Source organism: Girardinichthys multiradiatus, chromosome 21, assembly GCF_021462225.1.
Source record: "Girardinichthys multiradiatus isolate DD_20200921_A chromosome 21, DD_fGirMul_XY1, whole genome shotgun sequence".
Taxonomy (NCBI): domain Eukaryota; kingdom Metazoa; phylum Chordata; class Actinopteri; order Cyprinodontiformes; family Goodeidae; genus Girardinichthys; species Girardinichthys multiradiatus.
Window position 1 is genome coordinate 8,512,770 of NC_061813.1, and position 15,929 is coordinate 8,528,698.

At 40.9% G+C, this 15,929-nt stretch overlaps 1 protein-coding gene across 7 annotated transcripts in view; it reads left to right on the plus strand.

The window, feature by feature from the left end:
* Positions 1 to 15,570, plus strand: part of slc12a7b (solute carrier family 12 member 7b) — a 74,691-nt gene extending 59,121 nt beyond the window's left edge. For 3 of the 7 annotated variants that reach the window (XM_047349483.1, XM_047349485.1, XM_047349489.1), the window contains exons 17-26: positions 239 to 407; positions 3,267 to 3,462; positions 5,628 to 5,797; positions 5,937 to 6,068; positions 7,436 to 7,543; positions 7,839 to 7,955; positions 10,225 to 10,400; positions 10,981 to 10,995; positions 11,592 to 11,725; positions 13,460 to 15,570. In XM_047349483.1, the coding sequence (XP_047205439.1) occupies positions 239 to 407; positions 3,267 to 3,462; positions 5,628 to 5,797; positions 5,937 to 6,068; positions 7,436 to 7,543; positions 7,839 to 7,955; positions 10,225 to 10,400; positions 10,981 to 10,995; positions 11,592 to 11,725; positions 13,460 to 13,551 (1,309 nt within the window). In that variant the 3' untranslated portion in view covers positions 13,552 to 15,570. The other 4 variants (XM_047349484.1, XM_047349486.1, XM_047349488.1 and 1 more) reach the window with 4 other exon arrangements.
* The last annotated feature ends 359 nt before the right edge of the window (positions 15,571 to 15,929 follow it).

Consider the following 15,929-nt stretch of genomic DNA (forward strand, 5'->3'; position numbering starts at 1 on the left):
GCCAAAGTAGTTTTACTTAGTTTTTTTTTTTTCTTCCTGTCATTTACAAAGATAAATATAGGTTTTTTTGTATCCTGGTTGTGTTCTCTTTTTAATAAAAAAATCTCCACTGAGATATCTGCATTGCAGCTGCCTTATAATACATGTTTAAGTCAAATTAAAGATATCATCCTAAAACAAGCTATTTCACCTGCAAACTGAATGAATTCTGATTTTGTCCCTTTTTCTCTGTGTCTAGGCCTCAGTTATTGGTGCTCCTGAACCTGGATTCAGATCAAGGTGTCAAACACCCACGTCTGCTGTCCTTAACTACTCAGCTGAAGGCGGGAAAAGGCCTGACAATAGTGGGGAATGTTTTACAGGGAACCTACCTCCTTAAGGACGCGGAAGCCAAGAAGGCTGAGCAGGTGTAGTGCTCATTCCAAATACTGGTCCTTCTCAAAATATTAGCATATTGTGATAAAGTTCATTATTTTCCATAATGTAATGATGAAAATTTAACATTCATATATTTTAGATTCATTGCACACTAACTGAAATATTTCAGGTCTTTTATTGTCTTAATACGGATGATTTTGGCATACAGCTCATGAAAACCCAAAATTCCTATCTCACAAAATTAGCATATCATTAAAAGGGTCTCTAAACGAGCTATGAACTTAATCATCTGAATCAACGAGTTAACTCTAAACACCTGTAAAAGATTCCTGATGCCTTTAAAACTCCCAGCCTGGTTCATCACTCAAAACCCCAATCATGGGTAAGACTGCCGACCTGACTGCTGTCCAGAAGGCCACTATTGACACCCTCAAGCAAGAGGGTAAGACACAGAAAGACATTTCTGAACGAATAGGCTGTTCCCAGAGTGCTGTATCAAGGCACCTCAGTGGGAAGTCTGTGGGAAGGAAAAAGTGTGTCAGAAAACGCTGCACAACGAGAAGAGGTGACCGGACCCTGAGGAAGATTGTGGAGAAGGATCGATTCCAGACCTTGGGGGACCTGCGGAAGCAGTGGACTGAGTCTGGAGTAGAAACATCCAGAGCCACCGTGCACAGGCGGGTGCAGGAAATGGGCTACAGGTGCCGCATTCCCCAGGTCAAGCCACTTTTGAACCAGAAACAGCGGCAGAAGCGCCTGACCTGGGCTACAGAGAAGCAGCACTGGACTGTTGCTCAGTGGTCCAAAGTACTTTTTTCGGATGAAAGCAAATTCTGCATGTCATTCGGAAATCAAGGTGCCAGAGTCTGGAGGAAGACTGGGGAGAAGGAAATGCCAAAATGCCAGAAGTCCAGTGTCAAGTACCCACAGTCAGTGATGGTCTGGGGTGCCGTGACAGCTGCTGGTGTTGGTCCACTGTGTTTTATCAAGGGCAGGGTCAATGCAGCTAGCTATCAGGAGATTTTGGAGCACTTCATGCTTCCATCTGCTGAAAAGCTTTATGGAGATGAAGATTTCATTTTTCAGCACGACCTGGCACCTGCTCACAGTGCCAAAACCACTGGTAAATGGTTTACTGACCATGGTATCACTGTGCTCAATTGGCCTGCCAACTCTCCTGACCTGAACCTCATAGAGAATCTGTGGGATATTGTGAAGAGAACGTTGAGAGACTCAAGACCCAACACTCTGGATGAGCTAAAGGCCGCTATCGAAGCATCCTGGGCCTCCATAAGACCTCAGCAGTGCCACAGGCTGATTGCCTCCATGCCACGCCGCATTGAAGCAGTCATTTCTGCAAAAGGATTCCCGACCAAGTATTGAGTGCATAACTGTACATGATTATTTGAAGGTTGACGTTTTTTGTATTAAAAACACTTTTCTTTTATTGGTCGGATGAAATATGCTAATTTTGTGAGATAGGAATTTTGGGTTTTCATGAGCTGTATGCCAAAATCATCCGTATTAAGACAGTAAAAGACCTGAAATATTTCAGTTAGTGTGCAATGAATCTAAAATATATGAATGTTAAATTTTCATCATGACATTATGGAAAATAATGAACTTTATTACAATATGCTAATATTTTGAGAAGGACCTGTATAAGTGCAAGCAGAAAGTGCAGTAGTCAAGGGTTTAGAGCCACTGTCAGGCACAGTTTAGATTCCTCTCTGCTCCAACACAGCAGAATCAAATGGCTGACTTACTTAATCAGCATTTCATCTAGAACTGCAGAGAGTCTGGTAATGACCGATCCAGTCCATTCTGGTATGTTGCAACTGGGATGCATCTAAAGGTTCCAGGACATTGGCTCTCTAGGAATGGAATTGAAGACTCATGGTTTAGGGGTTCACTCATGTCAATTCAACTTGAATGGTTTTGTGTGGACTTTTTCTTAGTTCCGTATACTTCCATAAAGTAGGCTTTTCCTCCACATACAGGTGCCTCTCAAAACGTTTGTTTATTTGAGTAATTCCTCATAAAACATGAAACTTAGAATATAGAAATGTTATGACCTACAAAAGCATGAGGAAAACTGCTGACTTGATGGCTCTTTTTCACCTTACCTCAGCTAAGATGCTGATTTAAAGCTCAGCATAGGAAATGTGACAGGTGAAGTCACGGTTCTGAATATGGCTATGTGTGGTGGTCTTTGAAGCTTGGACTTCAGCAGCAGCCACACTTTATAAATCTCCCCTACTTGAATGGTCTTTGCCTCTGCGGTTATGCCTGTTCTTTGTGTACCTTCTACCATAACCTTTTCCTTTCTAATAATATGCTTGGATATAGGACTCTGTGAACAACTGTTAGGTCAGCAGTCTTCCCCATAATTATGTAGGCCATAACATGACCATAACATTTCTGCGTTAAAATCATTTTTATTGGTCTTAATGTAAATCTCTACATTTCTGAGAACCTGAAATTGGAATTTCCATTAGGTCTTATCCAAAACCATAAAATTTGACAGAAATAAATGCTTGAATTAGATTAATCTGATTGTGATGAATCAACATGATGTATGAGTTTACATTTTAAATTTTAAAAAAGTCTAAGTTAATAGAGCCCTGTGTTAGACTAAATCTGTAACTTCATGGACCACCAAAAAAAATGAGCTGTTTTTATATTTCCTGCTCCATTGTCACTTTGTATACCATCCATCAATGTTTATTTTAGAAGTGTAGCAAAGTCACTTCTTTGTCCAGCAGTGAATCTGGCACGTCTATCTGTTCAGATACTTTTGTCTCTAAAATGTTGGACGGATATCAAGAAATTCAGTTTCTTTCTTGATCAAGCTGTGTCTCATTTTTGTTTCATGTTTTTCTATTTAGAACATCAAGTCAGCGATGTCTGCTGAGCGTACCAAGGGTTTCTGTCATGTTGTGGTGTCTTCAAACCTTAGAGATGGAGTCTCCCACCTCATTCAATCTGCAGGCTTGGGGGGCATGAAGCACAACACAGTGCTGATGGGCTGGCCTGAAACCTGGAGGCAGTCCAATGACCCAGAGTCATGGAGAAGCTTCATAGGTACTGCACAGGGAATGGGTCAATAATAAACACATTGGTTCTCTGTTTTAATTCTGCATCATCCATCCAAGATCATCCATGTATCAGAATTCATATGAAAAGGATGTAGAGTATTGACTGATAAAAGCAACAATATAGGATACTTTGTAGCAGGCGCGTAGTTAAACCTGGGCTTCCGGGGCTTCAGCCCCGGATGTTTTCTGAATAGCCCCGGAGTTCTTGATAGAAGAAATTTAGAAGTATTAAAAAGATGCAGCGAGAAAATGGTATTGGACTTTACCTTTTTAGTTAAAAACAATCAGTTTTTTTCAATTGTGTTCCATATAATCACGTCCCCACTCCACCTAACCTGACATTGAGTTAAAAGGAGAAGACAAAAAATAGCTATTTGCGCACTTGCGGCACCACGAATGCGCAACTACGCCAACAGCCAGAGACGGACTCCATTCTGGAGAAGTCCAGAACAGCAGTTCACTCCAGGGACGTCGACCTGCCTCCTTCATTACCTGAAAAGTTACACTGAGCACCTCGAATAGGGCTCATTTCAGAGCAACCACAGAGCCAACCGGAGAGAGGGAGCCTGGTGGGTGTGTGTGTTCAGGAACAGGTGGACGCTGAGCGGTATAACCCAGGAGAAGATAGCGGTAAAACCTGAATCCTCTGTATGGGCTGATTGTAAGTTACAGCTAATCATTGATTCACCCAGCAAGACATGAGGTGGAGGTTCACTCTAATGAGCATCTTCAGGGTCATGATGAGGAACTTTCACCTTAGCTACAGGTGAAGTTAAATGATCTGTCTGTGATAGAAAACAGCAGCAACCTTCTCTGTGAGCTTCTAGCCGGATTTGCATCATGATGTGAAAATATCTGGTCCTTTACTTCAGTCAAAATAAAAGCATTTAATCCTAATGTATCTGAACACATTAAAACGTCCTTCAGATCAACACATTACATCTCATTGCAGCAGCCAGTCTTATAGTCTAGTTCTACATGTAGACAGAACCAGGTGTTGCTCAATAAACCAGGAAAATATCTCCTGGTTCCAGTAAGACGTAGTAGAAAGTTCAAAGCCTACCTCTTCTCTTCCATATCTTCTGTGCTGATTCTAAACATGCAGCTCTGGGTTTAAAGATGGAGGATAATTAAGAAATAAATCATAGCAATTAATCACAGGTTGATTAGTTAACTATTTTATTTGTTTGAATGACACATGTAATATTATATAAACTAAACTAATTAAACAATGATAGTTTTACTGAATGTGAGACATACATACCATATGTATACAGTTATTAATAACTGTAATATTAGTACTAATAAGGTCCATGATGAGGCTCTATGCTATATTTTAAACACCACAACTTAACACCCTTTCCTCTCAGTGTTTAATAGTAAGAACTGCACTAATGTCTCACATGATCAGTGCAGAACAAAAGACTGTTGTAAAATGTTTCATTTATTATTTTTGGCAAATTTCTCCAGAAGTGGAATGAAGGGCTGAAAAGAAGAAGGAACAATTTTAATAAAATGTTTCAAAAGCTCTTGGCATAATAAAATAAACGTGTTTTAAGATTTTACCATTTAACTAAGATTTAGGAAAATCAACTTTATACCACTTTCCTTTTTTGAAATATAAGAATAAATACAATGGAGCCTCAGGAATGGAAAACTTTGATGAGAATGTAACATTTAAAAAGGTAATTCATGTAGATGACAAAAGAAGCACATTTATCTGGCCCATAGTAAACAACTCTGAGTTTAAAGAAAAACTTTTGTCAGCAAAAATTCAGATTAAGTTCTTTTCTAAATACCTCAAAATGTGTCATTATTTGATTCAGAAAAATGGTTTTTCATCAGGCCTAAACTCTGTTTCTCCTTGTCCTTCATTCAGCTTCTAACAAAATTAAAAAGTAAAATTATTGCAAACCTTTTTTGTTTGATCCACAATAATTTATATTCAATCTAAAACCAGCCGAGACAGAGAACTGGTACAATATGTCCTATATTATTTTAATTTGAAATTACTGATAATTTGTCTTACTGAAATCTAAATATTTTGGATTTGGGCTAAAGCCCCCAATGTTTTGAGACCCTAAAAACATCCCTGCTTTGTAGTATTTCTTTGCTCTGTCTTCCATCAACTCTTTTCTTCACTTCATGCAGAGACAGTACGTGAGACCACAGCAGCCCATCAGGCCTTACTTGTAGCTAAAAATGTGGACAGTTTCCCCACTAACCAGGACCACCTCGGGGAGGGCACCATTGATGTTTGGTGGGTGGTTCATGATGGAGGCATGCTGATGCTGCTGCCCTTCCTGCTGAGACAGCACAAGGTATGTTGATGTCTTTGAACTGGTGTTATCCATAAAAGCTCTTTAAGCTCATATTCTCTTACTAACAGATTTCTTTCTTTCTTCACAACCAAGATTACTAGTTCTTTTCATGTCACAATATTTGCTTGCCGTCCTGCAGGTGTGGAGGAAGTGCAAGATGCGCATCTTTACTGTTGCCCAGATGGACGACAACAGCATCCAAATGAAGAAAGATCTCCAGATGTTCCTCTACCACCTGCGGCTGAATGCTGAAGTGGAAGTGGTGGAGATGGTGAGATTTATAGAATTAACAGAACAGCTAAATGTATGTTGATGGTGATTTTTTTTTATTAGGTAAATCTGAAAGTCTGCACACATTCAGAGTTTTAACAGGGATTCTCCTCAGTAGAAATCCTGGAAAGTGGTGGCCTAGTGGTAAGAGAGCAGAGCATTTGCGTCCTTGAGAGGCCACAAGTACCCTGGTTCAATCGCACAGCCTGGCACTCTGGGTCCCTGAGCAAGACCCTTAGCCCCTGAATGGTCCCCGGGTGCCGAACAATGGCAGCACACTGCTCCCTCCACTGTGAGATCGATAAAGTCTAAATTAAATTTTAATTTATTTTTTAAATTTTATTTGCATTCTTTGTAACATTAGCAAACCATGCACTATAAAATATTTTTTGAATATGTTGTACTGTTGCTGGTGTCAATTTCAAGAAATTGTCTTTATTTGATCATTACAAGAAGTAGATGTCAAGAAGTGTAAGCAAGCTTTTGGGTACTGCTAACCAAAAAAAAACACAGTGTTCCTCCATCAAACTATTGCATATCTGATTGCATTTCAGTGGCATGGGAACATCCGCATCTTAAGTAAACAACACTCCAGCCTTCCATCTTCCTACACATCTGAAAACATTGAAAACTGTGTGATTCAAAGATTAGCTAAACAGAAAGTTTTGAACTCTTTTTTTACCAGTTACTGAAACACATCGATCAGGGGACTACTACACAATGCAGCAGAAGTGCATGGTGAAGCAGCAATAAGAAGATTATTTCCAGCATTATCAGAGGCACAATAAAATAAGACACTGATTATAAAAAAAATTAAGAAGTGGCTGATGGGAGCTGGTTGTGTCCACAGAGGGTTAAACTCACACTATGATATGTGGACTCTCTTCTAAACTGGAGATGATCCAATCACATCAGAATGACAGATACTTGGAGGGGCTCCAACTGGTGGCAGCATGACCTACTTTCTCATTAATTTTTGCAGCCACTCCCTAACAGTGTGTAGAGCATTAAACTTGCATAATGAAGTACAGAAGCAAAACAAAATAAGACCATTACATCAAAAAAGTACTTTACTTCACCCTGATGCAGTAGAACTTGATGAATATTGCATACTTCGTCCCAGTACACACCCAGTATATAAAACAGGGAGGGCAAGTAAAACACATACTTTATATAAGTAGCCGAACTTAATGTTTTAAAAATATGCTTACTCCACATACAGATAGATTATATATCACCTAAGATACGTAGCAGAATTAAAAGAACAACCTTTTCTCAGAGTGATGGTGAAGAAAAATATCTGAAAGAATCCATAAATCTTTCAGCTCAGTTCTATAGACAGTAACTTGTGTTTTATTTCCCCTGTAGCATGATAATGATATCTCAGCCTTCACTTATGAGAAGACACTGGTGATGGAGCAGAGGTCTCAAATGCTGAAACAGATGCACCTTTCCAGGACTGAGAGAGAAAGAGAGGTAACGTACACCTCAACACAACACATCACTGATTCTTTGCAGTGTTGCATTGTGGGATTCCTCTTCATCATGTGGCTTGGACACTGAGACCCATGCATTTAAAATGTTATTCATGTAAACTAATGACAAGCTGCCATATCACCTAAACTTGCTTCACGACAGTCAGTGACACATAAATATGTATAAACATACACAAAAAACTTTCTGATTTAAGCCAAACTCTAAGCTCTATGACAACCGGCCCCTTTCCCTGTTCACCCAACTCCGCCTGTCTGGGCCCTCCTTCAACACTCAGATTCAGAGTATCACTGATGAGTCGCGTAGCTCAATCCGGAGGAAGAACCAGGCAGATACCGAGAACTCGAACGTCAGCCGGCAGTCCTCAACAGCGGAGGACGTTCAGGAGGACGAGGTAGTTGATTTTTGTCAACCCACTGTCCCATCACTGTTAGATACACAGGGCTGTCTTCACAAAGCTCCATCTCTGGCTACAGTGCTCATCATCATCAAGATACATATTAATATCTGGACTCAGAGATGACTATCATCCCCCATATTTGCCAGATATCCAAATAAGATTTGCAAGTGATCAGTGTTTGGTAAAGTGACGTGTTTTATTATTTTTCTGTTGCCGTTTCTTAGCTGAGGTATGACATTAGGGAAACATCAGTCCTTGTAAGGAAATAAACTGTGGAATGACAATAAGTTTGTTAGTTGTGTTTTTATGCAAAAATGGCTCCAGAAATACTTGTGACAGATTGTTTTCATTTGCTAAACATACCTAATGTCGGAGAGAATGTTCATAGTTTATCTCTTAGTTATAAATAAACTCCAGAGGGTGTTTTTAATGTCGCTTTAAGAGCCGTGCCTACAGCAAAGTGAGGGAAGAGTTCTCTGGATAATCCGTTGAGCTTTTTAACCTTCTTAGTTTGACTTTGTCCTTGTCCATGCAGCGTGTGGGTGGCTGTAGTTCAGGGGAGTAAGATGAGGCTGGTACCATGCTTTGCTGCTCCATAGCAGCTTTATCCAGTCTAATGCAGATGTTCAGCTATATATTGCTCCAGGAAGCAGTACTTTTAGTCTTTAAAGAGCCAGAATGCATCATTTAAGAAAAACCCATCTTGAAAACATAAAGTCCAGGCATCCCAGTCCAGATTGACCTCATAGCAGTGCTACTTACTGGGTAGTCATGAAAGCTGCTTTGTGAACACCAGGCCTCTGCATCCTGAAACTGCTTCCCGGCCCTCTGTAACCCGAGCATCCCTCCTCATCCCACCTCCCTCCGCACTAAGAGTGAACAGTATTGTCACAGAAACCTCATTAGGCCTCGGTGTTTATCTCAGGAAACGTGGTGTATGACGGAGAGTTCTTAATCACAGCTACATTGTAATGAATATTTTCCTGTTTTTTCATGTCATGACAATACTGTCTTCTCTCTCCCCATTTTTTATTTTACCTCAGCTATATATTGCCCTAGTTAACCACAGAGGCATCATTCACCTGCTTCTTCTTCCAGTCTGCATGATATGAAGACAAGAGAAAAAAAAATCCTTAAAGCGGATCTAGTTGACAGAGCAGGACTTTCTGCATTGGGTAGTTATTTATTATTAATAACAGGAGCAGGGGTGAGGTTGCCCAGCATGTGTGAGAGAGCAGCCACTGTAAAACAGTGTTGACATTTTTAACTGTCCTATATTAGCGACTAGCACAGCTAGCATTCCAAATCTCCAGTCTGTGTATTCCTGAGAGAAGGTTGGTTCTTACCTTAACTCGTAAACTTCCACAAAGCTTCCAGCTTTTCCAAATCCAACGAACTCCATGACAGAAGTAGAGAGCTCAAAAACATAAAGCTGTACTCTATTCCACCTTCCTGTTATCTGCTGAAAATCTTCCTCTCAAAGCTGGAATGAACTGCAGACATGTCTCGACATCACGTAGGAAATAGATTGATTTTAAATGGCTTCTTACATCACTGCTTCCTCTGATTCATTTTCACAACTCAGTGATGTTGAATATGGTTAACTTGAAGTCTTAACTCAGTAAGGTGGTCGACACTGAAGGGTGTTCTAAGTATGACCTGATAGCACTTACACATGGTGTGTTCAGTGACTGAAAAAAAGATGATATATTTGAGTTTCTGGGTCATAATAGGATCTTAACAGGTACAAGAGAAGATAGAAAACTCTCTGGATTAATTTAAGCTTTAATAATTCCCTTTGGAGACAGAACAAATGATCCTCCTCTGCTGCAGAAACATGAGGAGGCCATTAGTGCTGTGGTTTCCTGCTGCCCTGCTCCTCTATAACATACCTCTTAGGGAAAACACACTTTGGGAGCATGTTTTGAGAGGAACATCATTAGCAAGCACTTGACCTTAACCTGGACGGTTTCAGTCTGACATGATAAACACAGTCTGCCAGCTGCAGTCCAGATGTTAGCATTGTCATACCAGGAACCTGTATGACAATGCTAAATATCAGGGCTTTGGTGCATGTGTTAAAACTCCTTTTGTCACTATTCCCCATCACATCCCTATCTCATTCTGTACTCCACCCTCCACTGATGTAGCTTCATTGTTAGTTGTTCTTTACAGAACTGTTTGCTATTAATGCCCATATTCCCAACTCCACCCTCAGATTTGTTTTTATTATTTCTTACCGTTTCCTCTGCCTTCCTACCAGGCCCAGCTCATCCATGACAAGAACACAGCTTCTCACGTCACTGTGAATGATAAGGCTGAAGCTGGGCCCGAGCGGGTGCACATGACCTGGACAAAAGACAAGCTCTTCACAGAGCGGAACCGCAACCGGGAATTCAACGCCAACGTGGCTGTCCGGGACCTGTTCAGCATGAAGCCGTGAGTATCCGTCTGTTGGAACCCAGCTGCTGAACATTTACAGTCAGAAGAATTTGTGACTCGGCTGATATCCGTGGAATGTACTGTCGTGACATGGCGTTGTTTGATGTGCATTGTGGGAGACATTAGCACCATTCTGAGCAGCTCTACAGTAGGGCCAGGACTTCAGGGTGGTGCCAAGGCCTCAGTGTGTGGAGCTCACTGCACGACGGTACACATGTGGTGTGTGTGTGCGCATTCAGCCCGCATGTGTGTATACTTCATGTGCATGGCAGGACAATGTGGACACCTTGTTCAATAACATTTTTATTCCATACTGTCCAGAAAATCACCATCTGGACTTTCTGAGATGGTTTCTAATGAAATGCTTTATAAGGTTGAATCCATCTGGGAAAACAAAGAAATGTTTCCATTTTCGGAAACTTCCCAACATGCATCAAACAGCCTTATGTCACTTTGTCAGGGTTACTGGGAGTCAGTGGTGCCAGTTGGAAGCATGCAGTGTTGTGGAGCATTGCAGAGCTGGTGTAGAAGCATCTAAGCCTGTTTCTGTTGTTCTGTCCCATTTTGCTCCTTCTAGAGAGTGGGAGACTCTGTAAGTTGCATTCTCTTTGTCCTGGGTCCTTTGTGTTCTGCTGCTGTGGTGACTCTAGCCTTCTTCACTATCCTCCAGCTCATGTGCTCTTGTCTTTATCTGTGGTGTACTTGTTTGCTCTGACCGAGTGGTCCACTTTCAAACGTTGTGCTTGCTGGATACAAATTGCATGAAACTGATCTGCATCTCAGCATTCATGTTTTTCATGTTCCAACAAATGAAAAACAGATGTTTGACTTTGTAGTGACTTGGCTTCTTTGTGTATTTGCCCGTGATGCATTACTGAAAATAAAGAGGCAGCATTTTAAGTGACAGGACCCCGGTGGTACTCATCGGCCTATTTAAATTCTGCAGCTTGCAGTTTCTACAAAATTTCAGATTAGTTTTCGGGTGTGAATAAATCACTCTGTGTTTAAATGCTGCCTCTTTGTTTGAAATTCGAAAGCTTCTGCCCCTAACTGAGCCTGATTTCTCATTAACACTTTAACAAAATGCTGCCTTTTTCTCAACAAAATCTCCTAATGCCACATATTGGTTTTTAAATCGACATTTTCCTTCCTGCTGCTTTCCTTGCTGTGAACGTTTCGTCAAACCAGGAACCAGTCGAATGTCCGTTGCATGCACACAGCTATCAAGCTGAATGAGGTGGTGGTCAACAAGTCGCAGGGAGCCCATCTGGTGTTGCTCAACATGCCAGGACCACCGAAGAACAGAGGAGGAGATGAAAACTGTATCCTTAAACCAGCTGTTACCTCGGAATAGGCTTTTATTAGCTAAGGATCCCTGTGAAAGCTCCGTGTGGACGTCATAGGGGGTCTTCGTTGGGGCTACCGGCTCTGCTTGGCTTTACTGATTCTTACAGGAAGGTTAACCCCGGTTTAACTGTTCAGCTGCAGCTTTTCTGATCCACTTCATTCTCACAGCTCTCAGCTTTTAGACTGCTGAGGGAAAATAATGAAAGCAGCCCCCGCTCACCTCCCAACAGTTAAAGGCATCTATTGGCTGAAGAGCCACGGTGAAAGCCCAACAACCCTGAAGACATTAAAGACACCTCCCTGGATAAATGCTACTATTTAGTAGTAATTGGTTCTGTTATTAGCAGTTACATTTCCACCTAAATATGATGTCATTGTGGTTTCAGGATCACTAAGTGATGAGAAGCAGTTCCAAACTGTTCCATTTTGTTTTGATACCTTACTAAAACTCCCTCCTAACGTTACAGAGCAGTATGTTCTGCCACCATTACTCCTAGAAGGCTTTATTCAATACATACTAGTGGAACAAAACAGAACAGTACTTTAGAACTGTTGTTAATGCAAAAAGGTTTTCATAATGTTTTCAACTCCTTCAACATTTTCATAATTTATCGCATAACTACAGATTTCACTGTATTTCAGTGGGATATTATGGGATACACTGACACCAGTTAATGCATAATTGCCAAGTGGAAAGAAAAGTATTCAGCCTCTCAGGCGTTCACTTCAGTTCTAGCTGCAGGTCTTTTGGTCAATTCTTAATGTAGTTTAAGTTCAGGCAGATTGGGTGGAGGTGCTTCACCTGAGCTTTGGATTTCTACAGCTCCTCCAGAGTTATCAAGGGCCTTGAGGCTGCTTCTCTGATTAATGCTCTCCAGGCCTGGCCTGGTTTTGGTTGCACAGCCATGTCTTGTTAGGTGTGTGATTGGGCAGTACTGTTTCTATTTGCAGATGATGGATTGAACGGAGCTCTGTGAGCTTGGGATGTTATATCCTAGCCCTGCTTTAAACTGCTCCACAAGTCCGGCCCTGACCCAATTGTTTATGATGCTGTTTACTACCTGTCAGATACTACCTGTCTCTGCTCAATGAGACTGCACAAGTGCTGCGTAGGAAGATGCAGCCAAAGAAACAAGTTTAACTGGACAGGAACAGTAGTAACCTCCCACTGTGAAGGAGAAAACAGTTGACCCATTTAGTGTCTAATAAGGATGAAGCTGAGGGTGGAGGGGTGTACTGTGGGTGCCTGTAGAACCAAAAACACAACTGAGTTGTGTACCTACGGTTTGTGGCCTGTGGCCACTTCATTTGTTCAGATTTAATCAAATATTTCTGGTGTGCGTGTGTCATCATAGGTGCAGTGCAGGTACCACTTTATGTCAGCAGGTGGCAGAGTTGCACCATTTGTTGGATTTAATCTGATCCTCTTTGGTTAAGGCATGATTAATTCCAGCACTATATTTAGTTGTAGCTTATTGTACCATTTCAGCCCAGCTCAGCCATGAAATTACAATGTGTAGTAGTCCTCTAGGTTGCTCTCTTAAGAACCTCCCCTGGTCCATTTGACACCAGGCAGAGAAGCATCTTTTTCTACAGGGTTCTGTGGATTCACATATTATCTGTCCTCAGCAATGATTCTTTGTTGATCCATGTAGTAAATTCTGCCAGTTTGCTTGTTCCTGTCTTTACCTTGACTGTTGTCCTCTTAGACATGGAGTTCCTGGAGGTTCTCCTCGAGGGTCTCAACCGCGTTCTACTCGTGCGAGGCGGAGGCCGAGAAGTCATCACTATCTATTCCTAAAAAAAAAAAAAAAAAGAAGTTTGAAGACTCTCACGCCCATCACTGCACATAAAGGCATGTTGCCATGGATACCCGTCCAAAGGCATTTTTGAGAGAAAAAGCCCAATTTTTTTTATGAAGTGTTGTTGGAAAGCGGGGCCACTTGTGACTGACAGATGATATGAAAAACGTCAGTGTGAAGGAGATGGCTGGAGGCTGATTGACTAGCTGGAGCGAGAACACAGTGTGTCCATGCTGGGCCACAGAACCCCTACAGAGGAAAGATAGAGCATAGAGACACTTTATGTCCGTCATTCAACCTGCAGCACCCTGTTCTGTTCAGATTCTCTCCGTCGTGTGTTTATGTTGTCGAGTTACTGCCTCTCGCTGTCTAAAGCTCAGCACAAAAGAAGTGAATGTGTTGTTCATATAAACCTTGTAGTTTTTTCATGTTTCTGGTGCAATCAGCTCGGGACTTGAGGAGAACCTGCACAAAAAGGTTACATGATGATATGATACAGAGTGGGTCTAAGGAGGAAAATCAGCTTTTTGCTGATCTTTTTTTTTTTTTTTTTTGAGAAGTTATGACACACAGTGAGTTTCCTTTTTCAATACTTGTCAGATTGAACTAGTTTAGAAGCTGCTTTAACATTGTGGTTAAATATTGTTCCTTTCACTCTCATGTCAGCATCCAACATTGTGTTCTGTCTTTTTGTATTTAACATGTTAAAGGACCAGCCAGTAGGATGCTTAATGTGCACCTTTCCACTAATGCTGTTTATTTCTTTCTTTTATAGGGAAAATAGCCATAACTGATGTGCATTTAGAATCTCTGCAGGAGTGCTTGGTTGGGAATATATTCTTTTTTTTTATTATCAAATGGCTGTCTGACAGCATGCATTAGTGTAGCATTTGAAACAGATCTGCTTGAAGGCTTGCACAGAATGAAATGGCCGTCAGGATTGTTAGTGCTTTACTCTAGAAAACGGAAGCACAAGAAATCCCGTGTGATTCGTGTAAATCTTCCCGTACTGTTAAGGTTACAGCACTGTTAACTTTGCACATCCTATCTCTGAGCACTTTCACTTGATTTGTCAAGCCAACTTTATTTTTGTCAACACCTCTAAATTGTTAACAGGAGCTAGAAGAAGAAAAGTGTTTGTATTGTTTTTTTTTTTTTTATTAGTCATGTTTCCGTGTTTTTATGATGTTTTATTCAACAAAACTCTTTGGCTTTGAGTCCCAGACTACATAGATGAGTTGTTCTGTAGGAGGAAAAAGTGCCAAAATGACCACAAGGAAACTGTGGAAGTATGATTATTTAATGCAGCTCCGACCATGGCCGCACTGATTTTACTCTCACTCTTTTATAATCTTTGGACGACCTTTATTTAAACATAAAAATTCACTTTAGCAGAGCTCACCATTTTTATGGGGATTGTTTTCAAAGCAATCTCCATGTGGAATATAAAAAGGGCACTTCAAGTCATCTAACGTGTGCTGCAGAGAAGGTCTGAGGAGGAAGGATGCGTGTACCTCCACAGTTTCTGCTCCTGATTAGCCGTGCAGTATTTTGTTAAATGGTCCCATTTTCCTGTATGTCTGTGGAGGCAAATGGGACCTCCTTATTGTAGTTCAACAACGTGTGTATGTTACTGTTGTGTTCAGGTGTTCATGTATGCCTGTGAAAATGAATAGTTGTTCTTTTTCTGTGTAGTGTTTGTTATAATATACATGATCTTCTGCTACTTTATTTACATGTGGGAATTTGACAAAAAGAAGAAGTTTTGGTGTGAAGACAGCAACACTTGTCTTTCTTTTCCCCTCTGTTTTTTGTGTTTTTCTTCCAACCTACGAGAAACACAAAGACCCAGAAACAATCTGGGCTAAAGCTAAAGTTTGAGTTCTGTTTCTACATGAAGTTCAATGTTACCGTTTGTTTTACATCAATAGTAACCAAAGATAAAATATGTCATAAAAAAAACCCACACTGTTTTAAAAAGTTTGGAAGTTATAAAGATGAATAAATGAAAAAAGGTTTTTGTTCTTTGTAACATGGTGACTGTGGAGAATAGATGTAGCAGCTATCCTTAACAGAAGACATCAGAGGTAAATGAAGGTAGGTGTTCAGCAGTGTGTTTTGTGGCGATGGGGGGGCTTTGAAATGGGATCAGCTGGATCATGTGTTTGCCCCTGGAAAACTTTGCCTGTTTCTAGCGGCAGCTGGAAGTCACCGATGGAGGAACGTAGCCCTGTAAAGTGAATCAGCATCATTCAGTACTGAAATTAAAAACACTTACCGCTTCATGCATATTGGCCAGTACAGTGGACATCATGTATTATCATGTATATGTGGGTGTTGAGTGCATACTTGCACATAAGCTGCTTCACTTGGACTT